Source organism: Gymnogyps californianus, chromosome 2, assembly GCF_018139145.2.
Source record: "Gymnogyps californianus isolate 813 chromosome 2, ASM1813914v2, whole genome shotgun sequence".
In the NCBI taxonomy this organism is placed as follows: Eukaryota; Metazoa; Chordata; class Aves; order Accipitriformes; family Cathartidae; genus Gymnogyps; species Gymnogyps californianus.
In genome coordinates, this window is record NC_059472.1 from 134,163,838 (window position 1) to 134,190,376 (window position 26,539).

Here is a 26,539-nt window from a genome sequence, read left to right on the forward strand (position 1 = left end):
ATAAAAGTTGCCCTGATCTGTGCCTTCTTCTCATTAAATTGCAGTTAACACCATTAAAGTGAAACATAGATGTTTATGGCTTCAGTACTGCCATCCTGGCTTTAATGAGTTCCCAAAATCAGAGGAAATGCACACCTTTATTACATGTAGGTATTAAAAGCAGGAAAGTCTGACATATAAATACAAATTCATTATCTTTTATCTAGATGCACTGAAAGTACAATGCTTGCCAAGAATACATACCAGATCTACAATCAATATCTTGCCTATATTTAGCTTGTCTCTCAAGTATTTGGCAGTAATTGCAACCGAATTAAAAAAGCAGAACCCCCTGTGGAATAGAGAAGAACAGAAATAAGAAAGCAAATCAGTCAGGAAAACAGCTATAAATAATGTTCAGAGCATTTTTAAAAATGCTATATGATCTCTGAGGCCATAAATCTGCTTCTGGGAGTACCTAGAAACCCTTTTCAGTCATCTGCTAACAATTACAGTTCTTCAGAGACATGCACAACACAGGTGATTGCCAGTAACCTTAGTGCTCCAAGATGGGCAATATTCCCTGGTACTTACATGGCTGTTGATTCTTCAGCATGATGGCCTGGGGGCCTTACAACAGCAAAGCCATTCTGTAAGAACAAGATAGGTTTTCAATTATCAGCTTAAAAAAATACTTGACTCAGTGCAAAACAGAGCAGCAGGCAGACTGGATTGAAATCTATTAGCGGCTCTTGAGCACTTTTTCTGTCCAATCACCCTTTCATAGTACTGCCAGAAATAATATATTTGAGAACAGTGGTATATAAACTTATATAAATACACACATGCACATACATACATACACACACCACATGATCTAAAGCAGAGGAAAAAGGCAGGATGAGAAAGCTGTTGTTATCAATTCTGCTGTCTAGAATTCACATTTAAAAGGAAGCAGAGACCACTGATCCATTCTTGATCTAAGTTCATGTAATCTTACATTGCTCCAGCTTGAGATGCTTCAAAATAAAAGTAGCTTGAGGTGTATATTTTACATGATTAGTCAATGTTGACCCTGCCTTCTGTATGGACTAAATGATAAATTCAGACACACACACACACATGTAATTCCTAACAGTAGAAAAAGGACGACAATGAACGTCCCATATTTCTGCAAACCATAAATTAAACTTGGGAACCTGCCACACTCGCAAGTTTAACAGATTCCCTAAAGTAAATTTCTAACACACTTTCTGGAATTGTATATAGATGTCATAAAGTACAGCACTAGGATCAGTGATGATCAAGGAATTTTTTGCCTCTAGAGTCACTGAAGATAAAAGAAAAATGGAATTTCCCTCCTTCCAGTGTGGGTAAGGTAAAGGGAAAACGTAGAAGTACTGGCAAGGTAGCTCTGTTCAGAAAGTCGGATTATGTATTCAAGAAAGAGTGTCCCATAAGGGTGTGTATCATATCAAATTTCTGTTACAACAGTCAGACTCAGGAGTAACACCATTACTTCATCAAATTTACTCTTTATTTCAACTACTCAAGACAGCTAGTCTCTTCTATTCAGCTATATATTTGACATCAAATTAATGACAATTAACACATACATAAAAATAAGAAATTATAATCTGTGCATGAGTATATCAGCCAAACTTGTATTTTCAAGCAGCCTCATACAAATACCATGTGTATATGTATGGCTGCAAGACCAACCAAGCATTGTATTTTCAGAGAGGAGGGGACAGGAAGAAAAAGGATGGAATATTTCTATATTTTAATAATCAGTATTAAAGTAGTCCAGTTTGGTATACTTAAGATAGTTAAATGTCAATGTTTCAGCCTTTACTCATCTGAAACAAACATGATAATCACTAAACTTTCACTCACACAGGTGTAAATAAGGAGGAACAACATGGCAGTTAATAGAGTTACATTGGTGCCTGTGAAATCTGTTTATTTACGATCCTATGAATATCTATTTGTGTGTACCTGTGCAATTGTCTACCTATGTTGTTTCACTGGCATTAATTTATAAACAAGTACTACCAGACTATCTCATATAATTTGCTAATAAATGTAATCCAAGCAGCGAGCTGCAAAGTTTTGTGGAGCGTGGCCAAAGTTCTATCAGACTACAGCAAACTTAAACTATAATGCAAATGGAGTACATCTGTAAGAGTGGTTCTTCTGGCCACCATTTAAAGAATCTGGGGGATTTGACATCATGCCTTATTTTGCATTAAATGTCCACATTTAAAAAAAAAACAACAACAAACAAACAAAAAGCCAAAAGACAGAACCAATATATACGTTCACATTTAGGCAGGCATTCCTGGAAGTGGAATATAAATTGCCTAGATCAAACACACCATCAAAAAAAAAGGCTTTATGGACTGCACTAATCTTCAGAACCAAACCAGCTTTACAGTCTTAGCTAAAATCCTATTCCTTATCCTTCTGAGGGTTTTTTAACATTTCCTGTTCACACAAAATATGACTTAGAGAAGAATTCTGTGAAGAATTCTTTTGTAGCATTTATGAAAAAACAAAGTATGTGTATGCTGAGGAATGTACAGATAATGAAGTGAAAAAAGACTCAGAGAAAAGGGTATTACTAGAGAGAGAGCATCATGCTACCTGTATTTTGTTCTCTCGATATTTCTAAGAATTTGGAAAAAGTCCGTGCAAGTCTTACAGCTGCCCCTGCTCAGCTCATAGCTCATTATCATCTAACTTTATCAGCATTCCCAAAAGATCAAATATAATTAAGATGATTATCTCTGGAAGGATTTCATGGGGCAATATACAGACAGAAAAAATCAACACTGCTGGTTTTGACAACATGACAATTACAGTATAGGCTTCTCTTTTCTGTTCCTTTACTTTGACAAGACTGTTTGGAAGCCCTGTTTTGTTATAGCTAGCTAGTTTCTGCTATCAGAGCTTAAGTTAACTACTACAGCTCTCCATGAGCATGCAGGACATTCACATCTGTGTTGTGACCATTTTTTATGTGTTTTTACATTACAAGAAGTTCAGTGTTCACATGGAAATTTTCTTTTCTTAAAATACAGTGCATATGTTATACTGATAATAAAGCATGTAACATAATCAAATTTTACCAAACACTGAAAACTAGTTACCATACAGTATTAACAGCAACTTTTTTGCAATTGATAAAACACTTCATTTCTCCTACTTTCAAATTTTGTATGAACACAGTGTACATTAGCACAACGGAACATGAATTCATTTATTTAGGCAATATTTAAATACCAGACAGTGAGCTCAGAACAGTAGACAGAAGGGCAAAAATCTGCTTTAAAGATAGAAAGACTAACACAGAGCAATATGTTGAAAATGAAGCCAACACACATAAATTCAAAGCATTTTTGTACAGAGCCTTATTTATACTAGGATACAGACACCTTTATATGTAGACAGAACATTAAACTGACTGACAGACATGAACATTAGAAAAAGGATTCATGTCTGTGCTATTATATGATCACCTTTAGTTAAATTTAAGCGTAAAGAGTAAAGCCTGAATAGAGATATTCTAAAATCTGTGCATATTTGAACAACAAACAAGAGAAGTCTGCCCAAACTCAGTTTACAAAGAAGATCCATTGCAGATAGACCCACTTAGTTGGATCTTTAATGAAAACTAAGAAAAAATGTTAGTCTTTTTCCACAGTAAGCTAAGTATTCTCTTCTTTCATGACTCTAAAAAGGTAGTTGGATGCTTGATTTCCAAAGAACAGAGGTGTACATCTTACAGTGACCTTCTTGTCTTTGGTGGTACAGTTGATTCCTTTCTGTAGTGTGCTGGGTTAGAGCACTGGGCTACATCATGCTTGGACATCTACTATGCCTCTCCCCGAACCTTTCCAAGACAAGCACTCAAGACAATACCATAACATGGGTGGTTACTCCAGGGCCTGGGACTTACCATCTACAGCAGAGTTCCACTGGTGTTTCTATTCTACAAGGAGGTAAAACTAGATGTAGGCAATTTTTCCCTATGTGGTAACTGTGCCAAGGTGTGAATCATTCTTCCCTTCGCTTGACAGTGAGGAGCTTGCTCTGCCTAGATTCCAAGTGGACCAAAAGCGACCCAGCCAGTCTGGCACTCCAGGTATGCTGAGAAGCCTGGCTGAGAAGCAGTGCATACTAGCTTCAGTCTGGTACTACTCTAGTAAAATCATCTGGCTTTTTGTTGACTCCAAGAAAAGCTAGTGCCATGCAAGAAATAGCAATGAACCCCAGCAGGCACTCCATGAGCACTTATTGAAGCGGTAGAAGACTCAGGTTCAACACCTTCTTGAACACGGGATGACTTTGTAAATATTGTTCCCATACTTGTTTGTGTATTTAAGTTATGTGTTCAGTAAAGCAGATATGAGACACATCTTTTCAGTCTAAGTGAGTTTTCTAACAATAGGTCTAGAGTCATGCTCTTCCTCAGCTCTTATTCAGACTTATGAATCTTTAATTTTTTCCTGCAGAGTAGCAGTCCTTCAATAGAGGACAAAACACCACCAATGAATCTCAAATTTAAGATAAGACAGTTTTGTATGAAGTTTAAAAATTGATTCCTTCCAGCTGAAAAGATAAGAAATTGAAGCTCTTCTTGTATTTTAAGCTGAGAACCCCTGTATGAAAGAGCAATGCCATCTATCCCAACTATTCAAGAGGCAATGGGCACAAACTGAAACAGTGGAGGCTCCATCTGAACATATGAAAATGCTCTCTGAATGTGAGGGTGACCGAGCAATAGAACAGGTTGTGGAGTCTCCATCCCTGGAGATATACAAAAACCATCTGGACATAGTCCTGGGCAACTAGTTCTAGGTCACCCTGCTTGAGCAGGGGGGGTGGACCCGATGACCTTCTGAGGTCACTTCCAACCTCAACTGTTCTGTGATTCTATGATTCTATTCAGAAGTCAATAATCTTTGAAAAAAGGCTTTCAGGCAAATGGGTGTAATCCCTAACGATGAGCAAATTTCTCAGCAGAACCTTGTCCTGTGCACTAGCTAATTGTACACATTGTTGACAGCTTTCTCAGGAACCTCCGTGTATTTCATGTGGAGACCAGGTACCTAACTCACGGTCTGGATTCCACACTTGAAGCTCAACATCCTCCTAAAGTCAGGTGGTAAAGTTTCTATTTTCTATATGTCTAAATCCCTTAACCTATCTAGCCTTTAGCTCTTACAGTTAGCAGTGCTTGAACATGGCATTCTTGGATATTCACTTGTTTTTAATGGAAAGGTTTTATTTTTGCTTCAATGTGCACAGGCTTCAGAATGAGAAGTAAATCACTGAAGCTAATATTTCATTTCTTTGTAGAAACTTCTTTAGTTATTATACAGAAATGTATCCATTCCTTCTGTCACAATTGATATTCCTTATGTTTTATATATATACAACTTTATATCCTCATAAAGTTATATAAAAACCGATTTCTTTAAATTTAAAAGATGCTCCTTACAGTGTATCTGACAGGGCGTAACCCCTGAAGTGGCCTTAGTGCCATCTTTAACCCTGCTAGCTCTGGCTTAGTTAACTCCTATAATAGCAAACATCAGGGCTGCCTTAAGGCTCAGTTGCCTACAACAATCCTCTTGCAACTGGTACCCTGAAGAAGATAACCATATTCTTACCAGTGTCACTTATGCTGTAACACGATCCCAAGCTATGCCATCCAGCAGGGAGGGTAAGCATAAGAGTGAGTGGTGTAAGGCTGAGGCAATCCTCAGGTGCCTGCTTAGGACAATTTTACAAGCTATTCATACTGCCAGAGCAGGAGCCAGTATCTGGCCCTGGGGGTCTACGAATGCAGTGAACAAGAACCCATGATTTAACAGAGCAGTATTAGCAGCACATAGATTTGCCAAGAACACAGTAATGGACGTAAGGGAATGCCATTTTGTCTTGCAGAGGAGGCTAGTAGAGGCCAAGAACACAGAAATGGACATGAAACATTTAACTCTGTGATGGAAACAAAGAGTTCCCTGTCTGCTTTCCTGAAGGTCTAAGAGGATAGCACCAGAAAATACACGTGAAAAGTTGGAGCTTGTAGGCTAACTTACATACAACCATGATGGCCTGTTTAGCCGCAACTAGTGTTAACTATATTGGGAAAGGAAGCAGACAAAGAGTTTTAAGAACAGAATGGTCATGGAGATAAGCTATGTACCACACATATAATTAAAGTTGTACTACTATATGAAGTAATAACAGTCATTCAGCTATAAATATAACCATAATTGCTGGGATAAAGTATCTAAGAGAGGGTTCCATATGAAATTTGTAATTTTGTAACTTTGTAAAAGCAAAGAATACAAACTACTATCTAAAAGACTTCATTGGTAACCTTGATTGATGGCTTTTATCAATCATATCTTTAACACTAATAAAATAAGCATTCATGTGTTACTGTTTCTTACACACTACGCGTTGTTAAACCTGGGCGTGGAAAAAAAATGCCTCTTTTTTGGCTGCCACACATTGCTCAGAAATTTTTTTAAGGCAGAGGGAGAATGTTATAGGGCAGAGGGTGAGACAGGGAGGTAGAAACAAGGGTAGGGCAGAGCCTGCAGGAAGTGTACTGCCCAGGAGGCACCTGAGCACAGCGCACTTCCCACGAAAGGAGATTTTTGTAGGCAACCAGAGGAGCTGTGTCGGGTTTTGTGTTGTTCAGGCAGGCATGGAAATTTGCTGGCCTGAAGCTTTACTGGAGGGAGGACGCTGTGGGACTAGGGAGACATTTGTTTTCAGCTCTTTTTGTTTATTATGTCTTTCGAAAGATACTTCATTTTAGTTTTTCTTCTAAGAAAACATAGCAGTAGAGCTGTGAAAGACGGCTGAGTGATTTTTATACAGAATACTTTTAAGACTAGAAAACTAAGAGCCTGGGGGGGAGGGTATTGATTACGCTAATTCTGCTTTTTCACTAATTAGTACAATTTACTGTATGATGATTCCTCCACAGCCCTGTGTGACAAAGGCCTGAGAACAGTAATAACCAAGCTCATTTATAATGAGACTTTCAAGTTCAATTTAAGTTATCCACGGATTATACAAAGACACCAGAGTAGAAATGACCAAACACAGGAGGCTTATTTTGGTATTGATTCAACCTGACATATCAGAAAGAACCATCCCAGGAACGTATCAGATTCTGGTTCAGAGGAAACTTGTTTCAATTGCTTTCATTCTGTTAAATGACCCCTAACTACCAACAGGGCAACTTTACACGTGTGTGTGTGCACACACGTACATATGATAAGGCAGAGAAAGGGCTTGTGCTTCACTCGATTCAGCTGAAATGGATGCTCAAGACAGTCTCAGACCACACTTTTAACTTATGTGCCTTTTTTCTTGAGTGTTCTTTTGCAAAATTGCTTCTTAATTCATGCAAACTTTTTTAAAAATAGGCAATAACCATACAAATCCTACCAGCTCTTGATATTTTATTGTGTAGGTCTCTTCTGTTTCAAATTTGTCAAATTAAAAATATATGGTGCTTATGTGTTTCTATCACAGAAAAGAGTGCTGCGATCACCAACGTTGACATATTTAAAGGATATGCAAAGTAAACTAGACAGTAATCCTTATTATGGGTACTGTACTTAAAATAATTAATTCCAGCTTACAATGGTACTGAATAGGGTCATCTGAGGCTGAAGAAAACCATTTCAGAAATGTTCCTTTGGATTTTCAGTAGTTCCATGGTCTGCTCTGGCACTGAGTTGCCCATGATGATGGAAAGTCATCTCCCATTGCAAAAAGATGTTCTTATTAGGTATACTCTTTTTAAATTATACTTTTCACTGGTATATTTTTTTTTTCCTGCCAGTCAATTGTAAGATATTAAGGGACAGCCAGAGAAATGTACAATTTGTTATCAGAAAAGAAGTTAAGACACATTTAATGTTCACAAAACAGCACACAATAAAACAACCATTACAAGAACAGATAATATTTTGAAGGACGTTACTCAACAAAGTATAATTATTGCAAAATTATCATACTAACATAATCAACTATCTGAATTCCAACTTCTTAAAAGTAATATTAATCATTTAGTAAACATCTAATATATGGCAACAAAAAAGGTGGCAGCATCAGCATGAATAATTTGGTTAACAAGTTGGAAATATCAACAACCTAAACTCTTTCAGAAAAAACAATAATTTGGCAAGCTAAGTTCTAAAGGTGAGATTCTCTGCAAGCTCTAAGAGTTACAAATGAAATCTGAAACTCAAGAGAGACCACAGATGCAGAAAACCTCCTGATTTTCCTCTGAGACTCGTCTAATGTGGGGTTTGGACAACTTCTGTACTCGTCCATTTCAGCAGCAGGAGGGAAGCGCCTGCTGCGCAGGATAGACGAGTGCAGGCAAGGGGAGAGTCTCTTTGTGCCTAGCTGCCTGTGAGTGGAGTAGCATGCTGGCAGGGAGGGGAGGTGAACTGAGCTGAGCATCAGAGTCGATGGAAGGGAAGCAGCCGGGCCGGGCTGGGAAATAAGTGGGAAGTTAGGGCAGGACAGCACCTCCCAGTGCCACGAAGCCATTAGACCACACGCTCCTGAAATCTGCCTTGTTATTGCAGAGCAGTGACTGGGACACTATGAGTGTGCCTTTTGCAACATACTTCTAGCACATCTCTGTTTTCCTGTGGCAATGGAATAGAGGAAGGAGAACCTTAGGGGACACTTCTAGGAAAGAAATGCTCTCTCTGCAGATGCAGATCTTTTAGAGCCCTCTTTCTGAAGGTGCAGTCATTATGTAGAGGCTAGAGACAATGATTTCCAAGTTCATGAGCTATACTGCATGCAAAAAATCTTATGCAGGGCACTACCTGTATTTCTTCCCCAAGCCCCACGGAATATATCATAAAACTTCTCTTATCTGTTAAAATTATTTATTGGATATAGCTAATGACTGCAGTGGAATTATATTCACCCAGTACCACATACTCCACTCTTCTAAGGATCTGTGTCAGCCAGCAGATTATTAAAAGCCATCTACATAAATCTGTTAGGGAAATGAGAAAGGAGCAAAGGCAGATACTGAAAAACAACTAGACACGAGAGCTGTGGCACCAATTCCATACAACATAAATACCTTATTGTACATCAGCAGGTTTCCTAAATTACAAAAAGCTCAAAAAAGAGTGACCTTCATGCAATATTTAGGCTCATCTCCTATTGTACTATTGCCAAAATGACATTCATCATACATGTAAATAAATTCATGAAAAAAGGAAAAGCATAGCATTCAACTCAGTATAACATCACATTTATCATACTATATATTTCAGTGGTGTCATTTTTTATTCCCTATTAAACATTATCTCAAAAGTGTATCATCAAATGGATCTCAATGAGTGCTCATTATTTTATTAAATAAACCCCCAAATCCTTAATTTTGATTGTCTGATATAATCAAATAAAAACCATCCAGATTAAGACTCCCCAGAGAAGGGACAATTTGTCCTGATTTAAAAAAAAACACCACCACAGTAATTTACTATTATGGCAGCAGCAGAATTTCAGTAAACCCTATTGTTTTACATCCTTAGCATTGTCATATTGATGCTTTCCCCATTAGTCAAGGAGATCAAAGAAATCTGATGTCTCACAAGGGGTTTGAACTACAGTGAAGAGAACTCTTAACTCCTGGTCAGTTTTTGAACACTGTCCAAATCAGATGAACAAAATGTTGCTGTTCTCAGACGAGACCTGTGTGAAATGGGACTGATAGTCTCAGGAAATTTAGAATAAACTAAAGAACCTTTTGCCTTGCGTATGAGTTTGACTCATGCCCAGCTCTGTAGTGAATCTCTCAATTGTTATGCAGACTTGCATAATTTATTTTGTAGTCTCAACCCTTTTCTTAGCAGCACATACCTATTACTTACCTTAGCAGTTCCAACCTATTACTATCACTCTATGCAATAGCAAGCAATATCAGTAAAGACCATGGAATAAGCATAGAAATTGAAATGTCCTGTCCTTCCTGAAATGGACTTTAAATGTCAGATGCCAGTCAATACAGGGCAGTTTATGTTTGTTAGTTTCTACACTCTAGCTAGGCAGTGAAGACATTTATCTTCAGTATTGTAAATCATTTGGTTTTTAAATTAATTGAATACATGTCCATAAAATAAACTATTATATTTATTTTAATTTTAGGAAAACCATGTTAGCCTTTTTTAAGACATATGTACTGATTCATCAAGCTGTAACAAATATTTGTGCTGCTCATACCCAACTACACCGACAAATTTGATAATTCTCGTGTCAGAAAAACACTTGTTAAATGAATGACTTCAGTCTCTCATTCCTGAGGCTTCTTGTCTCAGACTTTGTCTATGCTAGATAGTTTTACTCTGAGGTTATCCTAATGTCGCCATGGCTGTTTCAGAAAAAGGCATCTGTGATTCTCCACTGCAGTGGGTAGATAATCCATTGCCTCCTCTGCTGCAACCTGGAGCACTGCCCTGTGGGAAGTCCTTGCTGTGTATTATAAGTCTGCCACTGTGAACTTCAGGACATGCAGCTCTTCTCAGAGAACTGTGGGATTTCAGAACAAATCAGTATGTCCTGTCTCATAATTTACTTTTTTTTCTTAAGACGACACCAAACTGACAGTGCACCATCTGATAGCAATCCATGGTGGTAAACTTCCAGGGAAAAACTGAAGCATGTTTCTCTACTGCTCTCATCTTGCTGTTTACATGTTGCAGAGCTGTTATAGGTTACATACAATTCTTGAAAGGCGCTTTTTTGTCTTCCAAAGATTCTGAAGCTGTGGCAGATCATTCCAGGTTCTCATCAGAGCTTAATCCTCCCACTCAGTGCTCACAGTACAGGCCCCAAATGGTTGCTTCACATGCATATTTGCTCAATGAATGCACATGGAAATGGTCAGCTTCACTTACTTCCCCTCAGATCTTCACAAGTACACTACAGAATTGGCATTTTCCCTGTACTAGAAACATGTGATCGATGCAACACATATGTTTCTAGAGGAAAAATGGTAGCAAGATGGAAAAACAACATGTAAAGTCATAAAGGCAGATTGGAACATACAGATCTGTGGAGCTAAAATCTTACAGCTACCTACAATCTCATCCTGAACACCATGTAGAAAACCCCAGAACACACTGCAAAAATCCCCTAATGTCGTTTACCATATGAGGGTATTGGGAGCAACTTGCCAGCAAAACTCAGGTTTGTATGGATGCAGTGACAAAGCAAATATAGGAGGACTCTGCCAAAATAGCTAATGACAGGATCGGTGCACTTCCGGAACTTCTGCTAGCATGCTTTTCTTATGTCAGTCAGGCCTTAATAACCTTTCCATAACCTTAAATTATAAATACCACATGCAGATTGTTAGTTCATACAGTTGGCATGGTGGCATGTAAGTCATTGGGCTTCATGCTGGAAGTATAGGAGCAGGTTAGATAAACACCTATCAGGAACGGCATAAGTATTCCCAATTCTCTTTCACAGCAAATCCTTTCCATTCCTATTTTCATGATGATTTGGTATAAACCAACTACTTGGCACGTCTATTGAACAATTACTTTTCCTATGTCTCAACTGCAGGTTGCATGAGACTGCTTCAATTCTCTGCACTGTAGACAAAGATTTTATTTAGGATCAACAATAATTTTACAGTAAACTTCAAACTAGTACTAAACTTAAAATATTTGTTTACAGACTGTTGCAACACCAGTAGCAACCAAGGTCTCACAGTGTCTGATGTTTGATTCTTTTCAGCTGTCCATCACACACACACAAACAACCAAAGGCGTTCACACTGTGGAAAGACACCACAAATGTACAGAGGTAAGCGGTAAAGATTCTGCAGTGGACCCTGCTTGCGTCAACTGCACACAGGACATATCTCATTATTCTTATCAAAACTTTCTTTTATATTGCCTTCGAGACTAAGATATGTCCTACAGTCACCAAAGGTAAAAACTAACTAAAAAATCCTTCTTCACTTTCATTAATCCTGTTGGGTGGGAATAATGCAAAAAGTGAGTGGTGTATTGAATCCTACTGTGCCCAAAAAGCTTAATGGTGATGAAGTACCCATCAGAAAGGATGCACAACAGGATCCCATATGATGCGCCCTGTCCTTGATTTGAGATTTCAAAATCTGTGCATTTTGTGTAGTACCTGGCTAATGATTTCGGTGTCTGAATATGAAAGTTTAGTAATGGCATTCGATTGGGTCAGAGTTATAGTATGATTCACTGAGCATGCTGTCATTCGTGTACCTATATATTCTATATCTATGTATATATACACATAAACATATGCACCCCTCCCCAAATATGTAGCTAATGTATTTTGACTGAAATAAGACAGATATACAGGAATAAAATTCTCAAGTTCAAATAAAATTTGGAATTTTAAAAATCGTCATACAATGCTAATTCTAAAATATTTATTTCTATCTTGATTTTGGAAATAGGACCGAATCCATTAGTATTTGGACTGGAAAGTGAATAAACAGTTTCATTAAGGAGACATGTTAGCTCCAACAATGTTTATTGGGGCAAGCCTGCACTCTGGCTGCATATGGTGTACCTTTAAATAGGGCTGTTAAAATACCAAATAAAATGTCAAAGTCTGTCAGGTCTGGAGCTTTTATAAATTGTTTAGACTGGGGATAATTTGGGTTTTGTACATCATGCCTTGCAAATCGCACAGCACAGAGATAGGAAAGGCAGGGGGCCAGGGACAAGAACGCGGGGCAGTCAGCCTGGTGGAAAGGCACCTCCTGGGTCATCGCTCTCCTCACCAGCCGCCTCCCTCTTCCCCCTCGCCTGCACGTCCACTGTTTGCCTCCCCTCTCTCTGGGTGGTATCCTGAGGTTACGCACGTGACTAAACAACCATATTAAAAAAAAAAAAAATTAAAAAATTCACTTCAAAAGGCAGTGCCACAGCCACTCGCCAGAGATGTGCACGCTATGAGTAACTTCACCTCGGGCTGTAGCAACCCTGCGCTGTAAGTACCCACCACTGCTTCAGCATATCGACGGCAAGACCGCCCCCGGTGAGGCCTGGAAGAGCCGTCTGGGCTGCCACACCTTCATGGCCGTCCTCCCAGCCCTCCTCCCGACACCCTCCCCGGAGCAGAGCCGTTGAACAACGCCTCCCTTCAGCCCCCCCCCTCCACCGCCCCGGCTCTCCCACCCACGGCGCGGCCCGGACCTCACCTTCAGCTCCCGGGAGGCCACGCGGGCCGCCAGCTCGATGACACAGCCCACCGCCATGCGTGCCGCCCCGGCCGAGTGCAGCTCGTTCCAAACGGTGTCACTGTCCACCTGAGCAAACAGCCAGCCCCGGGAGGAAGGCAGGGGAGAGAGGGAGAGGGAGAGGGAGAGGGAGAGCATGAGAGAAAACAAACCCGTGAGGGAGGGCTGGCAGCGTGACAGCCCGTGTACAATAACATCAGTCTTCCGTCCTGGCCAGCTGAAAGGCCTTCTGGACATGGCTTTGCTTATGCTTTTTCTCTGCACGGGCTTCTCCAATGGAAACACATTCCTGTCATGCCTCGCTGCCATTCCCTGTTTAGATTTCTCATTACAAACAGTGTTACATCGGCCGGGCCGGGCCTGCTCGCCAGCCGCCAGCCGCCGTGCGCCAGGTCCTCACGCTAGCGGGGGGACGGGGACCTGCCAGCGCTGGGACAAAGCGTCCGTCGGGGACAGCCACCGCTGGCTCCAGCAGCCAAAACTCACCAGTGGCTGAGGTCATTGCCCCTTTTTTTAAAAAAAGAAGAGCAGTAAGCACTCGTCTTTCCTACCCAGGCAGGAGTCGTCTTTAAGTGACCGAAATCAGAACGATTAATTGTTTGGATTCATTTCAGTAGTCACTATTGCCACAGACAGAAAATAAAATTAAATAAAATAAAGTGTGACCTTTGCTGTATCTCCAGTTTTGACAAACTAATAACTTTTGGCTGAAAGGCTTTAGGTCCCACTTTGTGACAGATGAATGTCGTTGTTTAAAGCAGAGAAAATGATCTTTTGCGCCTTCTAAATGAGCAAGTGTGACACATAAAACATTACATGAATATTGTATAAAATAGAAGGACACAATATTATAAAGATAAAATATTATAAAGGAAATATAAAGATGGCTAAGCAGCACTGCTTTACAGCTTCAACTGATATGCTAAGATTTTACTATTTTTAGTAACTATTTATTTGCAGAAACATACCAAAAAATATAGGTGAAATGTTGTATATCCCTTTTATGATATTATGCCAAGCAGACATGATGGTGTGAAATAGTCTGAAAAAGTCATCCAAAGAGACAGCCAGACTTCCTCGATGCTCCATGGGAAGTGCATTTAATTGTATCATACCGTACAAATTTATCATGAAAAGAAAAACATTTAGGGATAGACAAAATACTGTGGCAGATGCTATTTGGATAACTTCCAAGCACACTGAGACATGTTTTCAGTTTGAACCAGAAGCTTCTGTTCCTAATTTCTTCTACACAAAAAAAAAAAAAAAAAGGAAAGAAAAAAAGAAAGAGAGAAAGAAAGAAATCAAGTAATTGAAAATGGATGCAACTGCTACTCGACTCTGGAGGTTCTGAGGAATTTCTCTGATTAGTCATTTGAAACAGAAAGAAGCTTGATCTTCTCTACACCTGTCAAATGTCTTCGTCATTACTGTTACAATAATATTATATTTCAAGCTACTAAAGTGATCTTATTTTTCAGTATACTGGACCTGAGTTTTCTATCGTTTCGGTCAGTTTTGTGTGCATGCAGCAGAACTAATGAAAATAGTTCGTATTCACAGTAGACCTAAATAAGAAGACTGGATTTTGCTTGCAAAGTTTAGAATAACAGTAATAACAGCACACTGTTTTCATCTGAGAAACTCAAAATGTTGTGCAAACACAATTAAGCATCATCAGCTTGATACGGGATGATTTATTATATTTGTTTTGCAGATTGGTAGCTTGAGATTAAAAGAAATTGGTAGCTTGAGATTAAAAGAAATTAAGTAGCTTTCCCAAAGACACACAAAAATCTATAGGTAACTAAGAAAATTACAACAAGAAATAAGAAAGCAACCAAATAGTAAAAAAAATAATGACATATTTAACATTAGGCAGACCTTCAGGTTGTCTCTCTGTTGCTTTAAAGCAACTGTGAATCAATTTTCATTTTTAAAACAAATAAGGAGATAAATAAGTAGAGGTCATCGGTTAAATCAATTTAATCAAACCATAATAAAGTCTGAAAAATACTGTGCAGTACTTTAATTAAAGAAGTATCAGCAAGAGGGCTGGGAGGGAGTACTTTCTTAGCATTTTTATGGCTAGCAAATTAAGGTAAACATGAAGGAGTGGCTGATGAAAATGATTCAATGGCAGCTGCTCGGTACACCAGGGCACGAGCAGGAGCCTGCATCCTCAAAGGGACTATGATTCATTTCCAGGAAGGCCGATTAAGTTAAAATTGTAACCACAGCTTGGGAGTACCCACCCTTCAAGACAGTTGTCTGCTCTGACACATGAGACGGCAGTCTCTCTGACCGCCGAATGCTGAGTATTGGCCAGGATACAGCATTTATCATTTTCTGCTTTCAACTGAGTGTGAGGAGACTGAACTGGGACAATAAGACCAAATATCTTCCACTGAAAAATTTCCCTCAGACCACTTGAATGACTGCTACCTAATTTTACCTGGACTGGAAGTAAAAATGGGCAATCAGGAAGCAAAACAGCGTTTCCTGAGGAATTTTCAAAAATGACCACCTAAATGTACACAGGAAATTCAGCATATTTTAGCTGATCTCTTGGGCATGGTACATGTAATAAATGATAAACTTTCAAAGTCAGGGGTAGCCAACTGAAGCTGCACACCTTAGTGCACAGTTATTATAATACAAGAAAACTACCATAAACATATGAATAACTACCCTGAAAAGGCACAGTATTACAAACTTAGATGTCAAATTCTATTTCATATTCATGCAAAATTAAGAGTGAATTTCTGAGGAACATCTCATGAAGAACAACCTAGAAAAACTTTCATCACACAGCCAATTCTTTAGCTGTAATGACTGGAAAATGCCATCTCACTCCATTTTATATCTCTATTAGTTCTATGTATTGCTTTAAATGTTTCAGATGTTTAAACAGAGATTTTCTTTTAGCGTTATGCAATGTTTACTTTGTAAATTGCTGTTGAAATACAGTGATATAAATGGCAAACCCATTAAAATTACAGCTACTAGCTGGCCCAGTTGTCAAGCTGCGTATGAAATGCAGCTATGTAAAATCGTACTAGATATGCTTTTCTTTATTCCTGTGAGATGAAAAGGTTGGATTTTATACAAGTAAAGGGAATAGGATTAGACACTGTGGTTTCTGGTTCTAGTTCATGTATATATCACATATATCTGACAGTCTATCTAGATGCTGAGTATGCATGAATTTGTGACAAATCTGATGCTTTCTGAATCACAGACTATGAAAAAGTCAGATGGAATTTTATAAGAGGTTGTTTTTGTTCTGCAAGTGCTCTGGAGCAGCTGAAGAATTCAGTAAAAACCCTGTCTTGATTCAGAATTTTTTCAGAAAGTGTTAAACAAAATTTACAGAAAATACAGCATTTGTAGCTTGATTCTAACACAGAATCTTAGCCCTTTTCTTTCTGCTTAGTTTTATATATTATCTTCATTTAAAAAAATTGTCAGGGTACGAAAATGTTCTGAATGTCTAACCAAATGAAAAAGAACCTTTTTTTAAAGCATCAAAATGTCAGTGTAAAACTATGAGCATACTACACATTTCGTTATCAAAAATCCTATCACTGCTGCAGCTCTTCAAAGAAGGATTGTGCATGATAGCGCCAAGAGCCAGAAAACACAAGCCCTATCTGAACGCTGACTTTCTAACACACATATGGATTTACTTCACTCCGAGTTTCCTGAATGAGCACTGTAGGTTGTAGGCTTTTTCAAGCACATCTAGTATAGCTCAATCATTGGCATGTGTAGCAAAGCTAATACTCTGTAAAGCTACAGATGATAGAAATTAAGCTACCTGTCCCTGAAGTGGATGTGGAGGCATTAAAGAGGAAGGGAATGACTTAAGTGAAAAGAAATGTAGGTAACTTTTCCTGACTGAACACAACTAATGTTTCAAGCCCTGTGTGCAGAAATTCCCTGCTTTGCACTACAAAAAGAACTTGATACGAATGCTTCCTGCGACAAATATCTATGTGATAACTTGACTTTCACAATGAAGACTTTAAGCGTACTGAAAACAAGCTAAGAAACAAGAAGCCTAAGAAATGTTTCAGCAGATAGAAAGCGTGTACTCTAACCCCTCATGGCTGGAATATTTCATATTAAGGAAGACTGACTATAAAGTTTGAAAGTTACCAACTCCTTATGCCGTGCTCAGGTTGTGGCACTTGTATGTGAAGGTGGAGAGGAAGGATACGGAAATACATCTGAGAGAGATATTGTTTACTTAAAGGCCTTTCTGAAATCACCGCAGTTGCTGAAACTGGAAATGTTACTTATCCTGCTATTTACATTTATCTGGAACCTACTTCAGAGAGGCAAAAAAGTAGCATGAATAATAATTCTGAAGTATTTTTGAAAGATATTTATAACTGACTTTTGTTTTACCTTATAACTGACTTTTGTTTTACCTGTCCCTTCCCCTGCTAGAGAACCTCTTCACTCCTCATCCTCTGTTTCAGTCCTCCTTCCTCCAGAAACCTCCTGGGATCTGCCTAATGGTCACTGGATCACAGTTCTGCTGACCAGAGATGCTGCTCACAGTCTGACACACCCTTCCATTTTTCTCACCCTGCATGGTATATTCATCTGTGTGAGTTATTTCTCTTTCTTAAATAATTATTGTAAACTCTGAAGTTGCCTTAAATACACATCCACTGATAACTATATGGCAATATAAAAGAGAGCCCAAGCTACTGCTTTGGGGTGGATTCTGACAAAGCATCCTAGAGCTTGCCCCCTCTCTCTTTCTCTCTCTCTCTCACGCACACACATACACACAATTTGTGATTTAACATAAACCCAGCTTCTGCAGTGGAATTCTGATTTCACTCCTAAAAGGAGCTAAAAATATACTGAATCGCTCATCCTGCTCTGGATTCTCTGCACAACTGTTGCCATCATAAAAATCAAAAACAGTCCTCCTAGAGTTACCACATGTCCCTACCAGAGATACTCATTCTCTGAGAATAGTTTAAAAATGCAATCTGTCATCTACCTGTTCATGGAAATTTTGACCTGTGATGATCCTTTGATAGCCGTGATTGTATTCTATGTGTCCAATATCCTGCACAACAAGCTAAAAAGTTGCAGTTCTTTACAGTAGTTTAAAAGGATTCTTTGCCCTTTCTTTAAAGAGCAGAGATTGGGCTCAGCTGTTCTTAAATGGAAGGTAATCCAGTATGCATTTCAGATGGATACATTTCAACACAAATCTGGAAAAACTACTACATTAAAAAAAATGCTGTCCTTTGATATAACTGGTTATAAAACTGATAAGTAAATAAAATCTAGTCAGCTAACAACAGTGTAGCTATATGCAGTAAACAAACTGATTAAGAAATCTGTGAGAAATAATATAGGCGAGTACAGACCTCCTCAGTGATACTGCAATTTAATAAAACTTGTGTATTGCAGAATGAATTCCTGTGCTTTAGCTTTAAAAGTGTTCAGTCTCACACTCTTCCACTTATGCCAGAGCAAACATGTTTTCACCACTGGGTTTTTTTAGTTCCCTGGCATGAAAATAGAAATTAAATATTTTCCTGAAGTGTTGCAACCTCTAAAAATTGTGTGTGGCATTTTGCTATCACTTCCAGCAAGGAGTCTGTCATTCTTGGAGACAGTTGGTGCCAGCAAACGCTAGCACATAAGTTTGTAATACTTTGCTCCTGACCACGAGCAGTGCAGCTTCCCAGGTGCCACGCTCATAGCTCTCACCTCCCACTCCTACAGATGTCCTGGTGATCATTCATCACCTCCGTGATTTCCACTAAGAAGCAAAAGGTCCTCAACGTGCTTCTCAGCTGCTGTTTCATCTCACCATGACTAAAGAAGCGAAGGTGTGCACATCATCTCCAAGGAACAACCTCTAATGAATGGCCTGTCAGCCATGTCTCTCGTTAAGGAACAAAGGAGAAAAAGTTTGCATGGCTGATGTCTCTTCCATAAATCCCGCATACAGGAAGTGTGTAAAAGCAGGCTACTTTAGGAAAAATACGTACAGTGAGCTTACTTTATTTTTACTGCTATTTTACAGCTGTATCAGAGATTTGTTCTGTCAAAGGCATTTCCAGCTGCTTTAATCTAAAATGCCTGCCATAGAGAGTACCCAGAATATCAGCTTTTCATACTTTCTTGCCTACCAGTGTGGTTTACAAATAAATTGTGAAGGGGATGCAATCTTTCGGCTCCAGTGAGATGAATAATTCAAAGGATCATCATAAATCATTGCTTAAACAAAACCCATGGAATTCACTTGGGCTTGCATTGGCTCCTCTGTTATGTTTGAATAATTCCAGTAGGAGAATTTATCAGCAATAATATTCCTGGAAATGGACTTCTAAAAAGAATTTTAGAGGCTATTAATTCTCACCCCAAAAGCCTCTTTCCAGGCAAGAACACGAAATGTGGACAGTACATGTACCCACTGTATGTAGAATATTTAAGATCTTTCAAGTTTTACCTGCCAATAGTGATCTAACTTGTAAAGCTGTTATAAATCAAAGCCAATTTTCACAAAATACTCAGTAAAAAAATTCTAAGTAAAAATTAATAACTGAATGTCTAGCAGAGTTACTGATGGTGGTTAGTCAGCCACTGATAAAAATGCAGCATCTCTACTTCTGTACAAATGGAATGCACCTGAAGGTTTGTAAAAAAGCAAGTAAATATGTGAGGTCTGTATTAAAAAATAAATAGCTTTGTATTCAAAATGAGAATCAGAAAAGAATCAGGCTAAGTCAAGCTGAAGCCTGAATAGAATAACATCTTCAGAAGAAATAGTTTGATTCGGTTACTCTCTTAAACTAACTTTTATGACAGGCATTCAGAATCTCTGGGTCTCATAAAGCATACATTAGACACCCTAAAGGATCTGAAAACCTCAGTGAAACAGTGATGTGTGGATCATTGGTAGGGGGAATGGAGGGAGGATAGAATGGATTAGATGTGGATTAGAACTTGTTTTTAGAAAAAACTCATAAATAAAACACTTAGGCCCAGATTCAAGTCTCAGATATGTGGCATATATCACCAGATGCTTGTAAAAAATGTTACTGCACTTTCAGACCTAGCCCTGAGTACTCTATTAATTTAACTTGACATCTGTTTTAGTATTTAATGGATTAGTGTGTGAAAATGCTTGTGCAACTGCCTTCTTACGTTTGATCATGCAGCTTCCAGGAGTTCGTGGGCAAATAGATAGAACAACGTGTACTTGGTTGTAATGCATACAGTTACAGAAAATACAACTTTTAGGTGCAGAATTCAAGCCTTATTTTTTAAAAGTTTCACCATTTGCTACTGAACAAATTTTAGCAATACATAGCATTTCAGCTTTCTTCAAGGATGTAGATGATCTTTATGTTAGAGGCCACCATGCAGCTATGCTAGAAGCTGGTGTTTATTCAGAAAAGCAACACATGAACATTTCTTCTTCAGAGGGCTTTTCTGTGCATCTTGGGGGCTAAATTCTGTCAATATACACATGATGTGTTTTTAAAGTAGAAATGTGAATTCTGCTCTAGTTACAGAATTCCTATCAAATCCATATGTGTGTGTGATTAAGTCTGAGGAGAGTGAATAGTATTAGTAAATTGTATATGGTACTATTCCACTATTTACATTTAACGTGTGTGTGTATGTATACATATAAAATGTTTCATATTCTGGCAAGTAAGAAGGCTTCTTTGCATCATGCTGGCCTTTGGCAACACAATAGTTTTTAGGAAATGCACAGAATGAGGTAAGACCTTTAAAGATTTGACTTTATGGTAGTTCATTAACTTCACAACAATTTTCTGTGTTCCATAGGCTGTATCTTTGTTTACAATTTTAATCTGGTCTAGTACCAAGGAAAAAAGGTCCTCTGTTAAAAAAGGCAAAAAATATTATCTGAGGGACCAAATTCTGTATTTGATGAGTTGGCAGATTACCACTCCTGAGCTTTCTATCCTTGCCTGCTGCAAGTAAAAGCAGTCTGGGACTCTTCTAAAATATTCTGTTGTGTCTGCAGCGATGCCAAGGAACTGTCTTTCAGTTGAACAGTTTCACCTCTCACTGGTCTAAACATCAAGCTCTGTGGTGGATGGCACAGTGTCACCTCAGTGCCATGAAAGGACAAGAATAGGACAAAATATCTGCCCTTTAGCGTGAAGAGATTTTTTCCTTTTTTTGTGACCATGGTATTGATACGCTAAATGTGGCATCCCCTCCCTGCCCAGAGATGAGACACTGTTGCACTTTCCATATCTGAAGATGAAGTCTCTGTAACTCAGTAAAGGAAGAATATCTATTTTCTGCTCTGATCATCCAGATTCATGTTATCACACTTGTTAACTTTTTTTTCTAAAATGAATGTGCCTAAAATTAGGAACTTAGTTGCTTCAAGTCCCTGTCAATGAAGGAAATCAAGCACCTCCAGTCAGTTCTTCTGATCTTAGGTGGATTGACTCCTGCTGTAGTGATGCGCATGGCTCTCTAATGGTTATATAGGCAAGAAAGGGTGGTCAGGGTCCTGCTTTGACAGTTTCAGTAATTTGTCTAAAATTAGGTACGTGAAGCTGGACAAGTGAGTCTTCTGGGAACTGTTGTTCTGAACTGAAAGTACGTAAATGTGCAGGTTTTATCTCATTTCCCTATTTCTTCTTTTGCCCGCTCAAGGAAGCTGTGAGCTTGTCAGCTAGAAAGCCTACAATTCTCTGTGCGTAAGAGAGCTTGACTAAAGTGTAATGATGCCAATTGGTCCGTTCCTACAAAACATAGACCACTGAAACAGCTGCCTCTCATGAATTGCCAGAACTGATGGGGTATACCACCTAAAAAGTGTGTTCACCAGTGAAGCTGGGAGTACATTACACCCTCATTCCCTCATCCTGTGGATAGCCTAAATAAATAGGTTTATCTGGAACTGCACTAAGTGACTGAGCATGCAGACCCTTGAATGCTCTGGGATGACAAACCTCCAGCCCTCGCTCCAGTCCCATCCTCACTGGCCTTAAGTTGTGCCTTGGGGTGGTACCAGGATGGCCTTTTTGATCACATGTTTTGATGACCTCTGCAGAAAATATCACACAGTCAACGCCGTGTAACTGTGAGTCCTAAATAGTCATGTAAATTATATCAATTAAAGTATAATGTGCATACGAGGTAGTTTTGATTAAATCTTGGAATTTCTTTAGGGATGGTGTAGCTGCTAGAGAGGCTCAGGAGGTAAACAAGTCCTTTATTCCCAGAAGTCTCCCGCAATGTGCTCCAAAATGTTATAACTGGCAAATTTCAGTAGGTTAATAAGGCGACTCAGGGAACTAGTTTAAATTAATAGGTGAATATATTGGTAGCATGGTATATTAATGATTTCACAATGGAAGACATCATATTGAGTAGATGAGCTTCTGGGAATAACACATTGCTTTCCCCAAACGAGGAAACGGACATAGTTTTGGTTGATATTATGAAAGGATTATACCTATTTTGGTACAGCCTGGGATATAGGGGAAGGACACAAGTTAATTCTAATATCTGTGTGGAGCTGATGTTTAATTTGAGTGCCCAAACCACAGGCAGTCTGATTTCTTTACAGCCAGATTTGCATGCAGATAGAAGGAGAGACCCCTAAGGAGCCTGGAGCCTGAAATCTGCTACAAGAAGACAATGCCATTGCCAATACTTTCTTAATTTTTACACTGTTGTACCATGGTAATGGAACCAGGTTGGTACCATTAGCTCTTATACAAATAAGAGGAATGAAGAGTCATAATGTGTAAAGGCTGAAAAGTCTTCCTGGGACCAGACTGAGAAGATCAAGGGAAGAATGAAAAGCAGCAGAAAACAATTTGTTGCCTGGATGAGTTACTAAAGTTGTATACTAGTGAAATCTTGCCTTTCTTATTGCTTTTCTTCCTGTGTGGTCAGGACAAAAAGTAGTAGTGTCCAGCTACCTACAACAGCAAGAAATGCCAGGAAGAAATTCAACATTCAGAAAATAAGAATATTTTGTAAGTTTTGTAAAAATGTAGAGAGATTTTATAGCTTTACATTTCTTGATAGTTACAGGCCAAGTTCTTTTCTGATATGAAAGATCTAAGCTACACTTCAGTTAATGAAACAAGGCCAGGAGTTAATGAAACAAGACCAGCTTATCCCAGCAGAAAATCTCATCTTTATTTTACTGCCATAACAGCAAAATCAGAGGAAATGCAACGGACTTTCTGCAATATGTACGAGCCATTCCTAGCCATTCAGATGGCTCAATATTTAGGCCATGAACCACTCTGTTCAGCTCACTAAACATTTATTCTGCTAAAGTCTGATTTCTTGCAGGGTGGTGTTCTCCCCCAGCTCCTCCTCTTGCAATTTAAAGATCTGACTTTACACATTACAGGTTTGGAGCAGTGTCTTTTGAGGGTGGGGGGAGAGCAGGGGGGATTGGATCACTGCCCAATTTCATATGATAAAAGTGAAATTCTCTTCTGTCTGCAGGACAATCCCCAGGGAACAACGTATGAAACCCAAACTTAAATAAAATCATATCCTGTTTGCAAACATCATATTCCCTTTGCTTCTCAGTAATCTGGACCCATAAACCCCAGCACAGCTTGAGAGCCCATTCCTCATCTAAACAAATGCCATAAGCCCCTTTATACTTTTACAACCATGTCAGAAAATAATATTGACTGCCAATAGTGATGTGATTGGAGTTGCCTCCTCTGAGCCATAAAAGAAGCAGTCTGTTATCAATTTCTCTAAATGCATCAAGGGAATTATGGGTCGGTTCAGTTCCAAGTTATAAATGACAATTCAAAAGCCGCAGAAGTGTTTGAAGCTGGGAGCCGATGATGACATTATCATAAAAGCCTGCTCTTCTTTGCTTTTGTGGGTTTTTTTGCCTATCAACTAGACAAAAAAATATGGCTGAGAAATGACTTCAAGATTTCTTCACACAGCAGCAGGTCAAACAGGCAGGAAAACAATCACTATTTTTAGTGACAGACTGAGGCAAGGAGATGAAACTTACTCCCATTAAAAGTAGATTTCTGCTTCTCTTATTGTCGTTTTCACAGCACAACAGAAGGGGAGGAATTGCAATAGATGGATGCATTGATCAAATGATCAGTAATAGCTCTAGTGGCTGTTTACAGATGAAAAATTGTGGAATGGTCTGATAATCTGCAGAACCAAAAAGTAATTTGTGATTATTCTCCCCATTTGGCCACTTCACCTGCAATCTACCCACCTCTCCTGGAAAACTTTTCACATTCCAAACCTCTGACCAGCTGCAAGAAACCATCTCTTGTTATTAAAACTGCTGGCCGTAGAGCTGCTAGTCTCTCTCCAACACAAGGAATTTCATCCCCCCGGTATTAGAATTCTTTAACAACAGTTGGTTCTGGAACAACGTTAAGCTTGAAAAAAAGAATAAAAAGCATTATTGCAAGAGGGAGGTCCCATACTTCAGCGGATGTTATACTGCTGACCCTGGATAGTTCTCTGATAAAAAATTAACCATCATTGAAAGAAAACCTGTTATGGGCAAATGTAGGAGGTTAGGTTTAGACAACTTTTTTTTCTCTCTCTGTGAGATCTGTTCAGTTTGGCTGTCAGTATGAAACAGCTTTGTGCTCTTAGATAACAGAGCTAATTATTACTTACATAGTTTCTTATAAAACTATAAAGTTTATTATTTGATTTCTTCTGAAAGCCTAACATATACCAAGCCAAATTCGCCAATGACCCTGACATAATCAGTCCCTACCACTACTTGAAAGAAAATTCATATGGATGAAAAATATTTACAAAATCAGTAAACAGTAGCTTTGTATGCATTTTGCACTGGTACAAAAGATTTAGAGCCATGATGGAACAGGATCAGAAAATATTATTTATGGACACTGCCTCTTGTTTGCTTTTCAAAATTCTTGAAAAAAACTTTCTTTTACTGTAACTGTAAGTAATGTCCAAAGAACAGGATCCCTGATCTTAACTGTAGTTTGTTGGTGCTGTTAGAACAGAGATAACAACAAAATCAATAATATAGCAGAATTCAGGGTTACAGAGATATGTTGGACCTTTGTTTGTGAACAATGCAAGCCATACCAAACTCATGCCGATACAGTCTTTATAGCCCATCAGCTCATCATGTCTTCAATGCCTGTGAAGTCCTAGATTCCAGTCGTTGCTCCAAGAGCAGTTTCCATTTTGTCCGGTGATTCTTTCACGTGAAATATATAAGCTGTTTGTGGAGCAGGGGCTCAGAGCTACAACTTCACGTTATTTATAAATGTATGATAGGTAAATCATAGCCTTAGATACATGGGCTTTATCCTAATTCTGCTCTGTCTTACTGGTCCAGTGCTCTTTCCAACAGTGGCACAGCTTCAGTGCATGGTGTGAGGGTCCCCAACAAGAAACAATCTATGATCTCCTCAGTGGTAACAACATCCACTAAGAGATGAGGACTCTGATATTAAATCCAGCCTGGCAGTGGAGAGAAATGAGCCTAGGTTTCCCATCCCCCGTGTGAGCAGTCTAACCACTAATCTGTTTAATAATAGAAGAGCTGCATAGTAACAGCCAGCAAGGTCCCCATATGGTTAGAAGACAATAGGATCAAAGAACTCTGAAAACCATCCTGCAAGAGGCAGCCATAAAGTCTCCTGCAAGAATGGAATTCTTTTTTTTTCTTAATACTTTCTCACTGTATTCTTTAGCAAACAAGTAATCAAGCAATCAAGCAAGAAAATAAATGAGAACAAAAATTTAAAAAATTAATTCTTCCATCCCTCCTTAAAATCTTTGCATGAACTACTCTTACTGCTTTACGTTGATTACTGCTTTATAACCCTCAATTAAGTTGAAAGCTACTAAGTAGCAATGCTTCTTCTTTCTTTCCACCATCATTTTTGAAAGTAAACTTAAGAATTGCTTTCCACACAGTTTGAAGCGGCTCCCTTTCCCAGAGCTCATCTTAACCAATAGACAGCTAAATATCACTGAAAGAGAGCTCCTAATCTGATTATTTACCTTGAAAAAGGTCATAACCCATTCCTTTAAAAGAGCCCCACAGCAAGCCTAACAATAATAATATGTAGAAAGGCAAACCAACTAGAAAAAAAATAAATAAAAGATCCATTTCTACAACATGTTCTTTAATCCAATTTCCATGATTTTAAATAAGAAATAAAGCAAACAGACTCAAAAAAGTGTAGATAACTTTAAATGCTTAAAAAAATG

At 38.7% G+C, this 26,539-nt stretch overlaps 1 protein-coding gene across 1 annotated transcript in view; it reads right to left on the reverse strand.

Annotated features, from left to right (window-relative positions):
• HDAC9 (histone deacetylase 9) overlaps positions 1-26,539 on the reverse strand; it is a 488,764-nt gene that overhangs the window by 97,253 nt on the left and 364,972 nt on the right. Inside the window, exons 18-20 of the mRNA XM_050892726.1 lie at positions 13,244-13,351; positions 574-629; positions 244-331 (exon numbers count right to left, since the gene is read on the reverse strand). Of these exons, the coding sequence (XP_050748683.1) occupies positions 244-331; positions 574-629; positions 13,244-13,351 (252 nt within the window). The remainder of the gene's footprint in view (positions 1-243; positions 332-573; positions 630-13,243; positions 13,352-26,539) is intronic.